Genomic DNA, 19,331 nt, shown 5'->3' with positions numbered 1-19,331 from the left:
AAGGGTGGACTGGATCAGGGGAAAAAAAAGAAGAAAGTCAGGAGGCAGTTGGGGGAGTGCTGGCAAAGCCATGGTATTTATTTATTTATTGAGTTGAGTCTCACTCTGTTGCCAAGTTGGGGAAGTACTGTCAAGACCACAGGATTGATTGATTGATGGATTGATTGATTGATTGATTGAAGTTAGGTTCTCACTCTGTTGCCTAGGCTGGAGTGCAGTGGCATAATCCTGGCTCACCTCAGCCTCGAACCTCCTGGGCTCAAGTGATGCTTCCACCTCAAGTAGTTAGGACTACAGGCATGCTCCATCACGCTGGCTTATTTTTATTTTTTTTTTTCTGTAGAGATGGGGTCTCGCTATGTTGCCCAAGCTGCTCTCAAACTCCTGGACTCAAGCAATCTTCCCACCTTGATTTCCCAAAGGGCTGAGATTATAGGCAGGAGCCACTGCATCCAACCAGACGTGTTCTTTTTAGTAGAGTCACCATATTCCTCATTTTCATGGTACTTTTCAAACGGTATTGCACTTTGATCTTATATTTGACTCCCTACTTCTTTTTTTATAAAGCTGGGAAAAAGACAACAGATGAGGAGCTGGAAGAGATGTTGGAGAGCGGCAACCCTGCCATCTTCACTTCTGGGGTGAGTGCCCCAGATGCTGGGAAGGCACGCCATCGCACAGCGGCACCCACAGGGAGGCCACTGAAGAGCTTCCTACAACTCAGCTGGTAGAATGGGACCCGCAGGCGCATGGAGGTGGGGGAGGCAAGGAGCTTGATGGAAGCACGTGTGAGGGTCGCATAGGAGCCACCTTGCTTGCAGGGGTGGCTGATGGTCTGTCTGTGGGTGGCCTGTTATAGATCATCGACTCCCAGATTTCTAAGCAAGCCCTCAGTGAGATCGAGGGACGGCACAAGGACATCGTGAGGCTGGAGAGCAGCATCAAGGAGCTTCACGACATGTTTATGGATATTGCCATGCTGGTGGAGAATCAGGTAACCGACTGTGAGTCGCAGCATGGGGAGGGAGGAGAGGAAAGCTCAGGGTCTCCTGACAACGGGGAGGAAGGGAACACTGGAAGCCAGGTAAGGTAGGGTGGGAGAACCATTGGAATGAGCATCACAGTTAATGGAATCCCAGGATCCCCAGAAAGTGTTCATTCTTACCGAACACTGACACTGACACTGGACAGCTTCAGCCTTGTCATCTTGCCTGTTCCTTCAGCCTTGCAGTTATTTCTAGTTACTGCTGGATTTGATGTGCTCTATCAAGTACCGAGCTCCCTCAACCCTGGGATCTGTCTTTCTTCTTTTCTTTTTGTTTTTTAGAGATAGGGGTTCTTAATGATGGTGCCTTAAAACAATCTCCTGACTTGGACTGTCACTGAAATTGAAAGCATGTCATGTTTTCTTCAGTTGATAATGAAAATGAGGTTTAACAGAAGTGGGGTTTTTTGTTGTTGTTGTTGTTTTCATGTTTATTTTTTCTCCTGTATGTATTTTGCTAAAACTTTTGGCATCTTTCGCTCAGGAACAGAGCAGATGACAATATGAATAAAGGAATAGTAAAATATTTACAGAAAGACTGGAAACACTTTGGGTGCTTAGTTGGACAGCACCTAGGCATGCCTGCTCAGGATGGAACTCCCTGTTGCCTGCATAGGGTGCTAGTTTCTCATAGTCAGATGGCTCATAGTTCTTGTGAAACAGTTAAATGTGCCAGTGTCATAGTGCTGTGCACTCTTGCCATGAACTTCCTGGATAGGATGGAAAACGGCTTCCATGAGCAGACTGCACAAGCCTGTGGAAGCCCGAGCATGGCTTGGCTGGTTTCTGACATCGGTTCCTTGCTCAGGGCCCAGGTGCCTTTTCCCCACCCCCTTTCTGGCCTCTGAGACCATTTCTCAAGCCCTCCATCCCCACTCTTCTTTTTCCCTCACACTGCCTTGCCGAGGAACTGGTTTGAGATTCGAGTGGTGGTAAGTGCCTTGCTCTGTTTACAGACTGCCATAAAGTGATGGGGTTTGGCTGAGGAAGGTCTGGGGTGAGGAGAATCCCCATCCTAAGATGTCTAAGATTAATTGGCATGACCAGACTTCCCTGCCAGGGAGTCATAGTTGGGAAGTGGTTGGGAATCATATGAAGAGATCACTGTGTGGAGGGGAAGATATAACCAAATGGTTTGGGTAAACCCAATGTCTGTCACTGAAAGGCCCTGAGAAGAGCTCTTAGAGAAAGCAGATGTTCTCCACCCCCAATATTATGGAGCACCTACTGTGTGCCAAGTGCAATTCTACAGTTAGTGAACATACCAGTTCAGGTTGAATGAAGTTGGCTCAGGTCTGAATGACCAGGTAGAGGCCAGCATTCTGGTGATGTCCTAAGAACATGAGATATTCCTATGTTGGTTTTGCCCCATATGTGTATGAGGTGGGGGACCCCCCCCCCCGCCCAAACCTGGAATTATCTTTTGGATGGCAGGTTCCTTGTAATACAGGCTTCTCCTGCTAGGTGAGTGTTCTAGGATCCTATCAGTATCAGTGTACCAGCAAGCATTGTGAGAGGCTATGCTCAGCTTCAGTGAATTTTTTTTTTTTTGAGATTCTTTGAACATGTTTGCACGTTTCATGATGAGTGATTTATGAGTGCACCTGCCCACACTGTGCTGAGTGTTCAGCAGTTTTTCACCAAAAATGGCATGACCCCATGCCCTACCCTCTCTATTCACCCAAACTCACACTGAATGACTTTTTTGTTTCTCTGGATGAAAAGAATCCTCAAAGGGAAACGTTTTTCCAATGTGGAAGAGGTAAAACAAAAAATCAGCAGAAGCACTAAAATGCATCAAACCTGACAAGTTAAAAAACTGTTTTAAGCAGTGGAAAAAGCGTTTTGATAGGTGTATTGTATCGAATGGAGAGTACATTGAAGGTAACTGAAGTTTAAACATGTAAAAATAAATACAATATTTTATAAATAAATTCCAGACTTTTTTTGGTCCTCTCTCATAAGTTAAAAAAAAAAAAGTACAGGAGGTGGATACCCACAGAGGATATTTATATGTAGTTACCACGCATCTAGACAGTATGTTCCAGATGCCTAGCAGAGTGCTAGTCAAGGGGAAGTAGTAATCCAATGAATGCTCCTTAAATGAGTGACCACTATCCCACCACCACCCAGAACTGGGGAACCATGTGAAAACTTTAAAGGGTGCCCTACAGAAAGCTGTGTGTCAAGGTTTCTGGATGCTTCTCTTGGCACCAAAGATTATAAGAGAATCCCTTCCCCACATTAGCTAGGACTATACTGGTGTGGGGTTATTAGGTATGACTAGCATCTGTTCTTTGCAGGGTGAGATGCTAGATAACATAGAGTTGAATGTCATGCACACAGTGGACCACGTGGAAAAGGCACGAGATGAAACTAAAAAAGCTGTGAAATACCAGGGCCAGGCCCGGAAGGTGAGACTCTCCTGTTGCCTCCAGAGAAGAGAGTCCATTTTGTTTGCTGTCTCTCGCGCTTTCTCTCCTCCCTCTCCCTATTTCTGTTTCTGCTGCCACTACCTCTTGCATCCGGGGAAAGGGAGCCATGATTGACCGTATTGAGAACAACATGGACCAGTCAGTGGGCTTCGTGGAACGGGCCGTGGCAGACACCAAAAAAGCTGTCAAGTATCAGAGTGAAGCCCGAAGGGTGAGCACCTCAGTCTCAGCTGGTCTCCCTGACCATCTCCTCTCCCTGGCCATCCCTGCCCATGTCCTTGAGCCCATGCCTCCCTCCCTATCCTGGCCTCATCCGGCCCCCAATCTCAGCCTTTCCTAGACACTAGCTGCCAGCCCTTCCTTCCCGGGTGTGCCTTGCATGGATGGATCTGGCTCACATACTCTCCCCCCAAGAACCCACACTTCAAAGGCCATTCTGTAGGATGGATTCCTGGCTCCAGGCATTGCTGCTAATGAACCTCTCAGACATTAGGTTTGGCTCCCCTGGTCTTCAGAAACCTTCTCTTCATTCTCTTCTACTCCAGGAGCCCAAGCTCTGCTCCCTTCTTTTTTTGTCCACCTTGTACCTAGCACTGTGCTAACTGCTATGTAAACATTACCTTATCCCTTATGGAGCACTTGTTATTTCTACTTTGTAGGTGTAACAGTTGAAGGTCAGAGGTTCAGTAACTGGCTTCAGGCCACCTAGTAAGTAGTGGCGCTGGGATTCAAGTGTGGATCCCAGTCAGGCTTCTCCTACAACATCACTGTGTTTGCCCACTCATCCAGTGCCCTAGCTGCTTGAGGATGTCAGAGCTCGTTGACTGGGGGACTCCAGCTCTGGTGGCTTCTGCTTTATAGACTTCTTTGACTGTTTCTCTTGGGCTCTGATATTTTTGTTCTTTAGTTCCTTGCTTTTCTTCTAACTTTACCTGTTGCTTATGCAGGGACTTAGGGGGCTGGAAAGTAATTTTACATGTTAAATCCAGGCTGCATTGTTCTTTCTGTCACTGAGCAGCATACTGGGTCTGTTCGACAGGGGAGAGAGATGGGCAGAAGTTGGAAATTAGGACTAGGTCAAAAATGTCTTTGCGCTCCCTCTTAGGAAGAAAAAATTAGTCGTTCTATATCTTGGCCAATTGCTGCTTGAAGACCCCACAATAGTGGTTCTTACTCTAGCTGTACACATCTGCAAAACTGCAGCCAATAGTTCATAGGAGTCCCATATTTGTATCTGCTGGCATTGCTTGCCTAGAAGACATTCAGGAAGTGTAAAATATCCTAAAAGAACATCTTCATGGAGAGATGTTGGCCTTTTGTTTGGATTGATAAGATGCCTTCTATATAGATAAAGGTGAGAGGGTTGGGTTTTGGATGAGTTGTTTTCTGGCTGTCTGTAATAATGATTTGTTTTTTGTTTATCTTATTCCTCTCTCCAGAAATTGATAATTATCATTGTGGTGGTAGTTGTGTTGCTGGGCATTTTAGCGTTGATTATTGGACTTTCTGTTGGGCTGAAATAAGAGCAGCCTGCCAGGCTGCTGCACTGACATGTAAGTACATGAATGGCTCTGGGGGACTCTGGTTTGGCTCTTCAAGAGGAAATTCTCTGGGGATTTCAAGTTTCTCTTCTTTCCCTTTGTGATTGTTCTTGGACACACTGAGCTTCCTAAAACTTTCTAAAAGAAGCCCATGGATTCTTGATCTCCTTAAAATTCTATTCTTGGGTTCTGGCTGCAGGACCTGAGTCAGATTTCCTGTTTGTTCTTATCCTGTAGATCTGTCCTTGCTCTTGTCTTGATTTTGCCACGTCTCCTGGCATACCTGGGCACTCTGTCTGACTCCCCTCACCCAGGAAGCATGCTCCCAAGTTGAGTACAGTCTGTGTCTTGGACCTGGGGTCTGTCTGCTTAGTTCTTGCTGGCTCTCATGAATGTTGGGCTTTGCTTTCCATATCCTTTTCAAGGTAAATGCAGCTCTGATTGGGATTTGGGTCTGTAGAGTTTTGTTTGTGTCTGACTGCTTGGTCTTAAATGATATCGTAGCTAACATTTTTGAGAGTTCAGTTGTGCCAGACAGTGTACTAAATACCTTATACACATATCGCTGAATCCTCACAACACCCTTATAAGATAGGTGTAGTGTTATACACATTTTACAGACAAAGAAACCCAGTCTTAAAGAGGAGCTAAGTTTCAGGGCCAAGTTCACACAGGTACTAGTGGACCTGTGGAGGGTTCTTTGCTGTATCTTACCTTCCCTTTATAAAACAAGGTAGCCATTTGCCACTGTCTACAGTCTAGAGAATCTTAGAGCAGCAGACCCCAACTTTTTTGGCGTCAGGGACCAGTTTTGTGGAAGGTAATTTCTCCAGGGATGGACCGGGGGTGGGGAATCATCAGGCATTAGATCCTCAAGGAGTGGGCAGCCTGTATCCTTCTCTTGCATAGTTCACAATAGGGTTCGTGCTCCTATGATGATTTAACACCACCGCTGACCTGACAGGAGACAGAGCTCTGTTCACTTGCTGCTTACCTTCTGCTGTGCAGCCTGGTTCCTAACAGGGTTGGGGATCCCTGCCTTAAGGGATAGTGGCTTTACAATATAGGCTGTTTGTTTTTGTTAAAATGGATAGAGCTGACCACTGAATCAAATTGAATAACAGTTAGCATCTCAAGAATGATCTAGCTATTGGAACTATTAAAACTCTGGGGACTTTTAAATAAATCTTTTTCTGAATAAAATATAGTATGTATTTTAAAAAGAGCCTATAAAATACAGAGAAAAATGAAACTAATTAACTGTTAATATTAATTGCTGATAGCCTGTAGCATGTTCACACAGACACAGTTATAAAATCATAAGCATCATTCCACATCACTGAAGTCTCTTTGTGAATCTAACTTTTAAAAAGTTTGTGAATATATTCTCAAATACTTAACAGTCCGCCAGTGTTGGAGGTTTATGTTATTATTTTGCTGTAACTAACCTTGTGACTAACCTTATTTAATATTTTTCTCATTTTTATTTTCTTTTTATTATAAATGTATAGAAGTTTGATTACTAAGCTAATAGATATACACATTTTTAAGACTTGGTACACACTACCATGTTGGTGTCTAGAACTGAGCCTTCATTTAATTTTTACTTCTTCCTTTCTCTTTTCCATATAGTCCTTCCATGTGACTATTGGGTCCAAAAGTCCCAATGTATGCTATGATACAACCTTTTCATAGCACTGAACATTCAGTTTCATCTTGAGAAATAAGCAACAATAAGATGATCAACTTCTCATTGGCAATTGGTTGGTTCTTTTTTTCCCCCTTTTTTCTGACATGTGAAGTCTAGTCCTTGAGGTTTTTGTTTTTTGTTAAGTTTGGGTTTTGTTCTGATTCTTAACTATCTCACTGGAAAAGATGTTAAAATACCTTTTTAGTATGATACTTGTTACCTTTCCATATCCATGAATGGAAATTATCTTGCAAATTCATGGTGTCTCTGGAATTCATAATGTAAAAGAATCAGTTTTGAGGAGGTAATATATTAGTATGTTTTTAGTTGATTAATCCAATCTTAAGATGCTAAGTTGTTAAGCAGTTCTTAAGCGGCTTATTGTACTTTATTCTACATTCTCTAATAAAGTCAAGACTGATTGTTGGAAGGACCTGGACTCCCCCTTCCCTACATGTCAGCTGAGGGAGAGAGGTCTCTGAACAGGAAGGAAGACAAGCTGTGTTTATATTCCCTAGTTGTGAGCCAGCAGTTGCTCTAGGAGAATATCCCCATTTTACAGATGGGGAAGCTCTTGGTCAGATCACAAGTGTTCCACTTTACAAGCTATGCCCAGGGATGCATAGCTTATAAAGTGGAACACTTGTGATATGACCCCTGAACTTTTCCATATTATTTTCATTGTGCTTTTCTGCCTTCTGAGAGAAAAGCGGAGGGCAGTTTGTAGAGAAGATCTGAGTACTGGAAAGCTCCTGAAGCTTGAGTCCAGGAGAGGTGCTGCCGTGGGCCCTGCAGAGCAGTTGTGCACACGAGCAACAGCACCTCCCCAAGTCCTTCCATGGGCACTGTACTCCAGCCCAGGTGACAGAGCTAGACCCTGACTCAAAAAAAAAAGGGGGGGGGGGCTAGAGGGTTTTCTGTTTTGTTTTGTTTTACCCTTCACAATAAGGCTTTTTGTTCTTTGAAAAGTGGGATATGTAAGTCCAGGTTCTGTCTTGGGTTTGTCTGTCAGATTATTCAGGTGTTGACTTTCTCATTGTACTTTTTGCAGTTATTTCTGGGTTTTGCTCCCCATTTCTTGGCTGTGTGGCTGAGTCCTCACATTGCTTGTACCTTCATCCTATGCACTGATCAGCTCCTCCTTTCCCTGCCTCTTCTAGAACCTGATTCCACTCCAGCCTGTGTGGCCACCTTTGTCTTCATGTGGGAACGAACTTTGAATGGCCTTCCCGAGAGCCAGTGGGACCGTTCCTTTGTTTCCTTGTAGCCATCCTTGGACCTGACTCAGCAAACAATCTATCCAGGAGGAATCTACCCGATGCAACCCTGAGTTCTCCTCCAAGCCTCCTCCTGCCCCACCAGCTCTCAAGTACCTCCCTTCCTGGACTGTATGAACCACCCTAGCTTCTCCTTTCTCCCTGTGATGTGTCAAATTATGCTTTGTACCTGGGAAAGCCCACTTGAGACCCTCCCAAGGTGCTGTATTTTCTACCTCATGAATTATTCTTCCAGAAATTGCAATGTATTTTTAAGGGGAGTATCTTTAACAAAGCAGAAGGATTCTTCTAAGTGTGGCAACAATAAGGCTAGGATCTGAGTCTTCTGCCTGGCAATATGCCTTTATTGTTTGTTGATTCTATGTCCTGAAAACATAGACAGGTAGATGTCATTTTGGTCTCAGAAGCTGCCCTGTCTGAAATTCAACCTTAAATCAAGCTCTTAGTATGTTCAGCTTGGAGGCTAACTTTGATTACTCTGTGTTGTATTCTCTCGTTTACTCAAGGAGGGACCAGGATGATCCAGTTATTTGAGGTTGCCATTTGCAAAGGCTGAGGGTATGAAATAATTTGTTTCCATGTCAGGCTGTTCCCTGTTAGAGAGTGATGCTTTGTGAAGCCATTGCCTTGATACCAGAAATAATCAGGGATTTTAAATTGGGCCAGGGACAAGGTGCTAGAGTCCCAAGCTCTTCAGATATTTCATGAGATTGATGTGAGTATTCAGTCACTTATGTGTTCCAGATGTATTTTAATAATTTTGTGTGTGAGATGAATATATATTTGTGTCTCAGGAAGTAGGAAATAAAAGTGAAACACATTATGACCTCAAGAAAGAAAAAAAAAAAAAGCAAAAAGGCAAAACAAAAAAACTATGAGCTAGGCTAAAAATTAAAGGACATTTGCTTGCCTGCAAATGAATCACTGTAGAAATGTGATCTTCCTGTATCATCCAGGAATTTGTTTCCTGGATGAGAAATGGGAGAGTTAAGTAAGATCTTTGGAATGAGGACTAAATTGGTCCCTATCAAGTTTTTCTGCCTAACAGACAGAAGGTATGTTTTGACACCTCTCCCCTCCAACCTGCTGCCTACACTAGGCTTGTTCTGAGAACATCTCACAGCAATTTGATATTATCCATTCAACCTAAGCAATGTCCTGCCTCCAGGGCTGAGTCAGCTGGAGAAGACCAGAGACTAGAGAAGCTCTTCCTGCTACCAGTCTAAGAAGCTTGGCAGATTGTCTTTCTCTTCTGATTCTTATCTTCAGGTGTAGCGACCATGCTAACCGGTGGCAATCCTCTGCCAGTCTCCCTGATTTTGGGTACCAGGTATATTTCAGCTTTGACTATAATGCTTTCTGGGAGAGGGTGAGCACCCTTAATCCAGGCACTGCCTATTCCTTCCTCTGCAAAGGCTGCTTACTCCCAGTCACCCAGCACTCAGACAGAGCCAAGGGGACGTCCTCTGGCTATGACGTCACACAGTGGATCCACTCCAGCCACAAGGGGAGATAGACTAATCACAGGCCTTGGCTGCCTCTGAAACTCTGAGATTGAGGCCGGGGGCTTATAGTTTGGACTATAAACATGTGAAGGCTCTTTTGTTATTTGTATTGTCTTTTTTAAAATGTAAACTTGATTATTTTATTGCTATTTAAAAATAAATGACTTTATATTGATTGTGAAACAGTTCTGGCTCTGTCTCCATGCAAAACACTTAAAATAATTTTTGTTCAGGTTTTAAGATGGTTTAACCCCATCTTAAAACCTATGCTGGACTAGATGGTTCAGAAGTTCACATTTTTGAACAGTTTAACTCCCAAAGAATGCACTATAAATATGTCTGAGTGTCAGATTGGTTCACTCACTGAGATTACCTGGGTCTAGGAGGAAATGGGGAATATCTTTTGTGATGTTATCTAGAAGGCAGGATGACAACCCTAATCCTCTGGGATTCCTTTTGATCTATTTTTTATCTCTCACCTGGAAATAACCTATTAACAAGCTGGGTTCCAGAAGCCAGATCCATCTCCTTTTTCCTTCTGGTGCTCCCTTCTCCTTCATACCCCCTTCCATGTCCACCCACTTCCATCGTCTTTCCTGCAGAACTCTGCACAGTTAATGTTTCTCATGTGTTCTTTCTTTCCTTGTCTGGATGAGCAGAAGAAGATCATGATCATGATCTGCTGTGTTATCCTTGCAATCATCTTAGCTTCTACCATTGGGGGCATATTTGCCTGAAAAAGGTGAGCCATCTGTGGGGAGGGTCAGTCCTGCTTTCACTTACTTTTAGCCTCTGTGTCCTGGGGACATTCACTATTTGTCACTAGGTGTCCTAATCTGGGTGGGATTAGGTGCTGGAATAAAGGTTAGAGAAAACCAAGGAAAGGGGTGTTTCAGAAAGAGAAAAGTAAGTGCATGAGTTAGTAGCAGGTAGTCTGGGGGATGGGAGGGGAAGGCAAAAGGCAGCAATCTGTCCTAGAGCCTGGTCTGGGAGCAGAATGCTTTGTTCAGGTCAAGGATGTAGGCTCCTGCTAAACAGTCTGAACTTTGGTATCCGGGCATGGCGAAAGGAGTACAAATTAGTTCTCGCAAAAAAGTTCAAGTTCTAGATGTTACTTGAACTTTTTGGAAGAGGGCCACACAGTAACCCTAATCTCTTCCCTTCCCAAGTTAGGACAAGTTAGCACAGCCTTGTGTTTAGTTTCTTACCCCTGCAAAAAAGGGACGTGGTGATCCCAGCCATGAACACCATGCTATATAATCTATGATTTTTTCCTCCATTCTTGTTATCTCCTTCAGCCCTCACAGATGGATCCCTGACTGGCATTTCTAACCCTCCTTCCACCTTTGCGGTGCCATGACTTTTCCACGCAGACTCATCAGCTTCTTCTCTTTCCATTATGAAACTTCTCATGACACAAGGCATCAATCAACTACTTATTAAGAAAGTAATACAAAGGAAGAACTTGCAAAAATACAGAATGGAGTGGAGGATGGGTGCAGGAACAGGAGTACAGTGATACATGGCTGATTAGGCAGTATTTAAAGGAAGAGAAGAAAGCATAACAGATACCAGTTTAGAAAGTGAATCTTAAGAGCCTGCTCCCAGCTGGGCTCGGTGGCCCAGCCTGTAATCCCGTGCTTTGGGAGGCTGAGGTGAGTGGATTACCTGACTCTGCGGGTTTGAGACCCGCCTGGGCAACTTGGCGAAACCTCATCTCTACAATAAATAAATAAATAAAAAATCAGCCAGGCATGGTAGCGCGTGCCTGTAATTCCAGCAACTCGGAAGGCTGAGGTGGAAGGATTGCTGGGGCCCAGCGGGTTGAGGCTGCAGTGGCTGGGAGCAGCCACTGCACTCCAGTCTGGGCGACAGAGTGAGACTCCAACTCAAAAAATAAAAAAATAAAATACAATAAAAAGAGCCTGCTCCCGGTGGTGTGGCTGCCAAGAGGCAGGTATCGTAGCATACCCAACTCAACAGGATCTTACTTGACCTGCTGTGAGTTGGTTAAGGTCAGAGCACTTGTCATTTCTCTTCAGGCTCTTTGAAGTCTCACCTTTGACCTCCCAACATTGACTTCCTTCTTCTGGGTCCAGTAGGTCTTAAAAGTGAAGGTTATCTAAGGATAGGCACCTGTCTTGCTTACTGCTGTCTCCACTTTCTAGCACAGTGCCTGCCACTTCAGGTGCTCAAGAATCTGTTGACTTAATTCCTATAACTGAGCTCTGCTTTCACTCATGGATGAGTCTTTGGGTTTCCTAGACTCTTTAAGGCATCAGTAGGAATGTGACTTGTTACCATCACAGGCTGTGTAAAGCTGCTTAGGGACAGGCTTTCACACTTATGCAAAAATCCTACATAGCCCCCACCCCCCAACATATATTTTGAAGTGCTTTGCTATGGGTGGTGATGGGGGAGTTCCATTTATCAACAGCCTCTCCCTCTGTGGAGAAGATAGCTGACCCCAGGATTGTGGTTCAGTAACTAAATACAGACTCCAGAACAAAAGAAACAGGTTTATACTATGGTTGAACTCCCAAGCCATCAGTAGAACACTGTGAACCACAACAAAGACCAGATGAAATTGTTAGGTGAGGATGAAATGAAGTGATCACTTCCCTTCTTCCCCATTTGCAGTGCTAGCTCGTGATGTATGTTCAGCAAATTGCCCCCAATTTCATTCAACGTCCAGTTATGTTCATCTTTAAAACTAGCTATGTGAATAGGAGTGCTAATGCTATAATTTCTTACAAGAAGCTCACTAAAAATACATTAAAAATCACAGCATACAAGAAAATTAAATTATTTCTTTGCTGAATAAGAAGGTAGGATAAAAATATTTTAGTCATTGTACTGTTTTCTGCCTACTTTCAAAAGCAAATGGTTTAATTTTACTATCAATGTGTATTTCCTTTCATTTTAGCAGAGGATAGAAGACTACAGCTGCCTAGCTCTGAAAAACAGATTAATCCTGTTAAAGGCAAACAGGAAGCTGAAGCCATAGGGATGAGTCACATGGGGCCCTCACTTACCAAGCAGTAATAATCTTTGTGCTGCGTGGCACATGGCACTGTACTAGATTCTGCAGGGACACAAGTATAGAGCCAAACACTCTTCCTCCTTGGAGAGTTTCAGACTTAGGAAAGGCCACAGGGTTTTAACTTTTGTTCTGAGTTCCTTTTGTTAAAAGGCACAGGCACGTTCCTTGCCATACTGTCCAACACTCACCCTTCCAAGATTTGAGAAATGATGGGTAGCTGGGCATCAATAAATATCTGTTGAATCCATTAACGTATGAATTGTTTTTTTTTCTCAGTTATTCTAAAGAGGTTGGTGTCTGTAACTAGTAAAATGTCTCAGAAACTGTCTCCTGAAGTGTTTGCATGTAAAAGGCAGTACAGGCATTAAGTCAGGCTTGCTTGGGTGGTGGGGGAAGTGGGGCAGCAAACATTCCCTTCAGCCCTGAGGACATTCATCTCACAACCCCTGAAAACCAAGAGCTCTTAACAGTCATTTAATAAATGGTCTATTTCAGGCCTATTTCCTAATCTTTTAAGGGACTAAGTAAGAATGACCACTGAGAAGTTAAAGTTGATTCTCACACTTTAATATAAACATATTTTTAAAAACCAACAAATAACAGTTTGTCAGAAGTCATCAGCTGCTATGCTGCTCCTTCGTCATGCCATAAGAGCTACCCAGACTTTAAGGGCAGGCAGGCTGAGGGGAGCGAAATGCAGATCCTTTCTCTCATCTGCCTCTGCACATTTATCTCTTACACTCACTACACACGCCCAGGCATATAGAACTTGCCCCAGTATCGCCCCTTCTGGGTCAAGTCATAGGGGCTCAGTACTTTCCGTATCCCCAGCATGTTGGCAGTGGCTATGCGCTCAAAGGTCCAGGGGTTCTGATTGTTGCGTTCTCGCTCCTCTTGAACTTTCCGCATCTTCTCTAGAATTTCCCGGCTCACGGCCTTTGCGGGGAAGGGTAGCTTGTGGGCAACTTGGTCAAGGAAGCCCTGCACCTCTTTGAATTCACAGCGCCCACCCATCTCTACTACAAGGCGACCAGCCTTCACGGGTGTCACGTAGTGATCAATGGCACCTTTTCCTCCTCCCATGCGCTGCCCGATGCTCTTGCGCGTGATGGGCTTGAAAGGCGCTGGTACTCGCCATATGGCAAACATGTTCTTGGGGTCCATAGAGCGGTTGATTGTCAGACGCATCATTTCAAAATGGCCCCAGTGGAGATAGCCACCACCCAGTGCCTAAGAGCAAACGGAAGAATCAGAAACACAAGGGATGTATGGATTACTGTTATATCTCTCACTGTAACTGTTATACACTCAATTATACACTTGAAGTGAATATAAATTTTTGAGTAAGTACCATGGAGGAAAAGTCTAGGATACAGCCCTAAAGAAGAGCCAGGGTAGACCCATTTCTTCTTTCTTTTTTCTTTTTTAAAGAAAAGTTTATTTAGAAGTAAATTAGAGAGAGGAAAGGGAGAGAGAAGATTCGCCTCCCCAAGGTGGGGGAGGGGGCCAAAGCCTGGAAGCATGGCATAGCCATAGCACATGGCCACACCCATTTCAATGAAGAACCAGGGAAGAACTGTTTGAGGAGATGATGTTTAAAACTAAGGCCAGAACAATAAGAACTAGCCAAGGGGAACAAGAGTGTTCCAGGCAGGGGAATGGTTTTTTGTGGAGGCTGTGACACAGCAGAGGGCTTGGTGAATTTGAGCAAAAGGCAGTGTGGCCGGAGTAGGATGAGTAGTTAGTAGACGAGAGGTTCTAAGAGGTCAGCAGGGGCTGACCATGCAGGCTGCAGGAAGAAAACTTTAGAACAATTACCTTGGCTGCCTGACAGAAATCAATCTCAGTGCACACCCATTTGTGTAGTTACTGACATTAAGCCTTCATGGCACCACTCACCAAGTAGAGAAACAGGTGTACCATATGCTAAGTTATGGATAGTTTTATTTTTGCCAGAGGCTTGGAAAGGTCTCATGGCCTGATTTGGGGACAAATTAGGTAGCCTCTTCCTTTTCCTGCTTTTACATTATTCTCATTCTACATTTTTAAAAAGGCATATAACTCAAATAGTTACCAGGTACCCAGTAGCCTCTGCAAATCAGTTAAAGAGCAACCGTTTAAACTAATGTGCATACAACTTAGTAATGGCAGTTCTATTAAAACTTCTAGAGAAAGAGACTAGAATTAACTCAAGAAGTAAGAGATTTTGTTAATCCCTAGCTTCCACACTGCAGTTGCTTGATGCTGAACTCACCAAGATTGCAAAATTGCCTTCGGTGAACTCAGTAGCTTCAGTGGAAGGTCCCCGTATGTCACGCAAGTTTTTAGGTTCTCGTCTTACTTTGGGCACAAGTGGTACTCTTTCAACAAATCTAAGCTTGGGCTTTTCAGGAATGGAAACGTCTAAAGGGGGCACAGACAACCAAGAATGAGTGAAGCCACACAAAAGATCTATCGTCTTCCTAGAAAGATTTATAATAATCAGGTGAAAGTCTTACATAATTCCAAAGGTATATCATATTCTTCTTGTGACAATAACTAATGCAAACGTTCCTAAACCTTTGAAGCCAGTAAAGTTTTTACTTTCAAAAAAATGCACTTTAAATTAAACACTGGCTGTGTGCTCAACACTGTAACAGGGGCTGTCTGGAAATCATTATTGCATTGAATCTTTAAAACAACTTTATAGCCTTGGTATTTATTCAGGGCTTTTTAAAAATTTGAACTTTCAAGTTTAACATATACATCAAAGGGTCAAATAAAAAATACACATCTCAGTGAATTATCAGAAAGGGGATACGTGGACACATATCACCCAGGTCAAGAAATACATCATTTAGGTAAGTAGTATTTTTAATCTCTGTTTGATAAAAGAAAAACTTGACGCCTAGAAACATTTTGATTTAGTCAAGTCCTTCTAGTTATACAGCAAAGCCAGACACCATGACGCTTAAAGTAATTAACTGCCTCTCTGGATGTTAATGGGGGTAGTGGAAAGAATACTGTATTGTACCACATTGTAATATGAAAATACCTAAGTTCTCCAGCTCTGCCACATTTTGTTAAGAAACTTACAAGCTAGGAATTCTGTGGTCACTGCTCTTGTATATATATGCAAAGGCTTTTCATGCTGAGACCTGTACAGATCCTACAGTATGCAAGTGTGCTGGGTGAGGGTGGGTGGGCACAACTTCAGGCCAGACCTGGCACTTTCTTTATCAACTTTAGTTGACTATTTGGAATTTTTTTCTCCAAAATATGGGAGACTTCAAGGAAATATCAAATTATTACTATTGGAATTTTAGAAACCGCTGTCTCCCAGCTTCTCTATGCAGCTACAGAGAAATTTTTTAATGCTTTCTCATCTACAAGTTAAAAAGTACTTCCAGCCTGGCTCGGTGGCTCAGCCTGTAATCCTGTGCTTTGGGAGGCTGAGGTGAGTGGATTGCCTGAGTCCATGGGTTCGAGACCCGCCTGGGCAACTTGGCAAGACCTCATCTCTACAACAAATCAAAAAATTAGCCGGGTGGTAGCCTGTAGTTCCAGCTACTTGGAAGGCTGAGGTGGAAGGATCGCCAGAGCCCAGCAGGTCGAGGCTGCGGTGACCGGGAGCGTGCCACTGCACTCCAGTCTGGGTGACAGAGTGAGACTCCAACTCAGGAAAATAAATAAATAAAATAAATAAAAATGTACTTCCAGAACATGTGGTAGTTTAGGAATTACATGTAGAAGACAAGACCCTCAGATGTCTAGGCTTCATTCATTTTTTTGAGGTTTCCAGTATATTAAAAGAATGGTGGGTTTACAAAATTGTGGCTTACCTTAAATTTACATTAAATAAATCAAACATTTTCACATAATATTGTTAAGTGACTGCATATACATAACCTTATTTGGAGAGAACAACAAAAGTCCAGATTTTGAGGACAATTACCCCTGATGGAGTGGATCATGGGCCCACACCAGTGGCAGGCCCTTAGGGGGGGATCCCATCAGCCGTTTGCTCCATAAGAGCAGAGACCTTTTTTATTTTATTTTATTTTATAAAATTATCTCTAGTGCTCACATCACTACTTGGCAATTTAGTAGGCCCTCAATACATATTTATTGGAAGCGTGAATGGGGCCAAGTGTAGTGGCTCATGCCTGTAATCCCAGCACTTTAGGAGCCCGAGGCAGGAGGATGACTTGAACCCAGGAGTTCATACCAGCCTGGGAAAAACAGCAAGACCCTCGACTCTACCAAAAAAAAAAATTGAAAAATTAGCCGGGTGTGGTGGCACGTACCTGTAGTCCCAGCTATTTGGGTGGCTGAGGCTAAAGGAAGCAGTGACCTTGCCACCCCACTCCAATCTGGTCGACAGTGAGTGGGGCCAGGATGCACGAGAACACTCCTATGTCTTCTCCGGCCTTCTGCTAAATTCCATCAGAGAAAAGGAAGGGGGGGGAGGGAGACAGACAAGGCCTCACCTTCAAAAGTTGGCACCGGGAGCAGCGTCTTCAGGCCAGCACCGGAGGGCAGCGCTGCCCAAGAATCTGCAGAGACAAACCGAGTTAAACCCCCAAGGTGACAAGGCCAGGGCCTGAGGCAGTCTGGGCCGAAGGTACTCAACTCCTAACGGAGGCGTCTCAAGACGTGGGACGCGGGTTCCACAAGCGGGGCTCCCAGACTCAGGTCCCCAACGAGGCCAGCCAGAGTCTTGCGCCGCCGAATCCCCCGACGCGGCCGCGCCCCTTCTGCTCGGGTGCCCGCGGCGCAGGTTGGCGGCAGGACCACGCAGCCCCTACCCGCACTACTGCAAGCACCAGCTGAGGTCCAGCCCTGGGGTCTGGGAACTACCGCACTCGGGCGTGGGCGAGGAAAGAGGAAAGGGCGGAGTCTTCTTCAGGGACCAGAGGGAACTGCTTACCTGACAAAGGCACCCGCAGGAGCGGCGCCCCGGCGCGGGCCAGCAGCGTCCACATGCTCGCGCGCGTCCGGCAAGGCCGGGCTCCCCGCTGTGACCGCGGCGACGGCTTCCTCTACTCGCGGAGGGAGCGGCGCTCCGGAAGCTCGGCGAGCCTTCGCTCGCGTCGCCGCTAAGTCGAACCGGAAGTTGTGTTCCTTGCGCGGAGAGTCCTGACCGAATCAGGGGAAACTGCGGCCTCGCGGTTTGTGTTCCGGTGGTCATGTCCGCGGGCCGCTGACGCGATCCGCGCAGGTGCGGCCGGGGAGATTTCTCTTAGTGGAGAAGCTTCGCGACGTTGATCTGAGTCATGATTTTTAAAGGTATGACCCTGAAAGCACAGGTGGCAGAAATAGACAGTTGGAATGGCATCAAACGAAAAAGCTTCTGCACAGCAAAAGAAACAATAGACAAAGTGATGAGACAACCCGCAGGATGGGAGAAAATAGTTGCCCACCATATGTCTGATAAGGGGTTAAAAACCAAAATATATGAGGAACACAGATAATTCAATAGCAAGAAAACAAATGATCCGATTAAAATGTGGGCAAAAGCCAGACTTCTTTGCCATATGCAGTGCAGTTGTGTAACCAAAAACTGTTTGGACCGCCCCCCGCAAAGCTATTGAAATAAAAATAAAACAATATACATATATTTATTATATACATGTTTATTATATACATAGAAAATGATAGCCTTTGAGCACATCTTCTATTTTTACATGAGACTTTTTCAGCCATACTACCAATAAAAATAAAAATAGTAATGATAATAGCATTACTTATTGAAAGTTTCTCTATGAAACGCTGTTTCTAGTGATATACACAAAATCCATTGAATTTTCACAAAATATATGTAAATTAGATTTTATTTTCTCCATTATCGAGATGAGAATTCTACAGTATGAAATTCAAGGTCACCCAGCTAATGACTCAGGCTATATAAAAGGAAAAAAAGAAAAAAACAACAAAGGGCTAACAAGTTCATGAAAAAAATGAAAAATTCTCAGTATCACTAATCATTAAGGAAATGCAAATTAAAACCACAATGAAAGATAGATGCACATCTGTTAGAATGGCTGTTATTAAAAAGATGAAAGATAAGTGTTGGAAAAAATGCAGAGAAAAGGGAACCCTTGTACATTGTTGATTGTAAATTAGTATAGCATTGTGGAAAAATGGCATAGAGATTCCTTTTAAAAACTACAAATAAAACTGCTGTATGATCCAGTAATCCCACTTCTGGGCATATGTCCAAAGGAAACTAAATCAGTATGGCAAAGGGATATCAGCAGTCCCATGCTCACTGCATTATTCACCATAGCCAAGATATGGGCTCAATCTAAGTCCATCAATGAGTGATTAAAGAAAATCGTCCATGAAAATGTGGCATATATAGTCTTTAAAAGAGGGAAATCCTGTCATTTACGACAACATGGATGAGGACAGTATGCTAAGTGAAATAAGCTGGACACAGAAAAACAAATGTCACATTATCTCACTTATATGTGGAATTCAAAATAGTTCAACTTACAGAAGCAGAAAGTAGAATGATGGTTACCAGAGGCTGGGGGAATGAAGAGGGAGGGAATAGGGACTTGCCAACCAAAGGGTAAAAAACTTCTGATAGATGAAAGAAGAGGTTTTGAGATTTATTGCACAGCAGTGATTATATAATAATATCATACTGTATATTTTAAAAATAACTAAGACCTTCCAAGTAGCTGAAACTACAGGCATGCACACCACACCTGGCTAAAAAAGATAAAAATAAAAACTAAGAAAGTAAATTTCAAATGCATGTTTCAAAATAAGAAATTTCAAAAGACTAACCAAAAAAAGTCATGCCCC

General features: G+C 43.7%; 2 protein-coding genes across 4 annotated transcripts in view; one reads left to right on the top strand and one right to left on the bottom strand.

Moving 5' to 3' along the window:
• Nucleotides 1-10,819, top strand: part of STX3 (syntaxin 3) — a 46,829-nt gene extending 36,010 nt beyond the window's left edge. Inside the window, exons 7-11 of one of the 3 annotated variants that reach the window (XM_008070711.2) lie at nt 568-641; nt 860-994; nt 3,581-3,691; nt 10,153-10,235; nt 10,792-10,819. In XM_008070711.2, the coding sequence (XP_008068902.1) occupies nt 568-641; nt 860-994; nt 3,581-3,691; nt 10,153-10,230 (398 nt within the window). In that variant the 3' untranslated portion in view covers nt 10,231-10,235; nt 10,792-10,819. Of the gene's footprint in view, nt 1-567; nt 642-859; nt 995-3,348; nt 3,460-3,580; nt 3,692-4,919; nt 5,034-7,871; nt 9,671-10,152; nt 10,236-10,791 lie in introns of those variants that run through there. The other 2 variants (XM_021718887.1, XM_021718888.1) reach the window with 2 other exon arrangements.
• A 2,262-nt stretch (nt 10,820-13,081) lies between these two features.
• On the bottom strand, nt 13,082-17,557 carry MRPL16 (mitochondrial ribosomal protein L16). The gene is made up of 4 exons (XM_008070710.1): nt 17,446-17,557; nt 17,006-17,071; nt 14,791-14,939; nt 13,082-13,766 (listed from the first exon to the last, which is right to left on the bottom strand). Exons 1-4 carry the CDS (start codon nt 17,498-17,500, stop codon nt 13,281-13,283), a joined length of 756 nt encoding a protein of 251 aa, XP_008068901.1. The 5' UTR covers nt 17,501-17,557; the 3' UTR covers nt 13,082-13,280.
• Between the last annotated feature and the right edge of the window lie 1,774 nt (nt 17,558-19,331).

Source organism: Carlito syrichta, unplaced genomic scaffold (assembly GCF_000164805.1).
Source record: "Carlito syrichta isolate Samal-C Ts95f unplaced genomic scaffold, Tarsius_syrichta-2.0.1 Scaffold313944, whole genome shotgun sequence".
Taxonomy (NCBI): Eukaryota; Metazoa; Chordata; class Mammalia; order Primates; family Tarsiidae; genus Carlito; species Carlito syrichta.
Note: the sequence above shows the minus strand (reverse complement) of the source record. Positions and strands in the feature narration are given on the sequence as shown.

Excerpts from the sequence above, each read along its gene's own strand:
- MRPL16 (XM_008070710.1), bottom strand. The coding sequence starts at position 17,500 with ATGTGGACGCTGCTGGCCCGCGCCGGGGCGCCGCTCCTGCGGGTGCCT. Across the intron at positions 17,072-17,445 it reads CCTGCGGGTGCCTTTGTCAG|ATTCTTGGGCAGCGCTGCCC; the intron begins GTAAGCAGTTCC and ends TTGTCTCTGCAG. Across the intron at positions 14,940-17,005 it reads CCCGGTGCCAACTTTTGAAG|ACGTTTCCATTCCTGAAAAG; the intron begins GTGAGGCCTTGT and ends TGCCCCCTTTAG.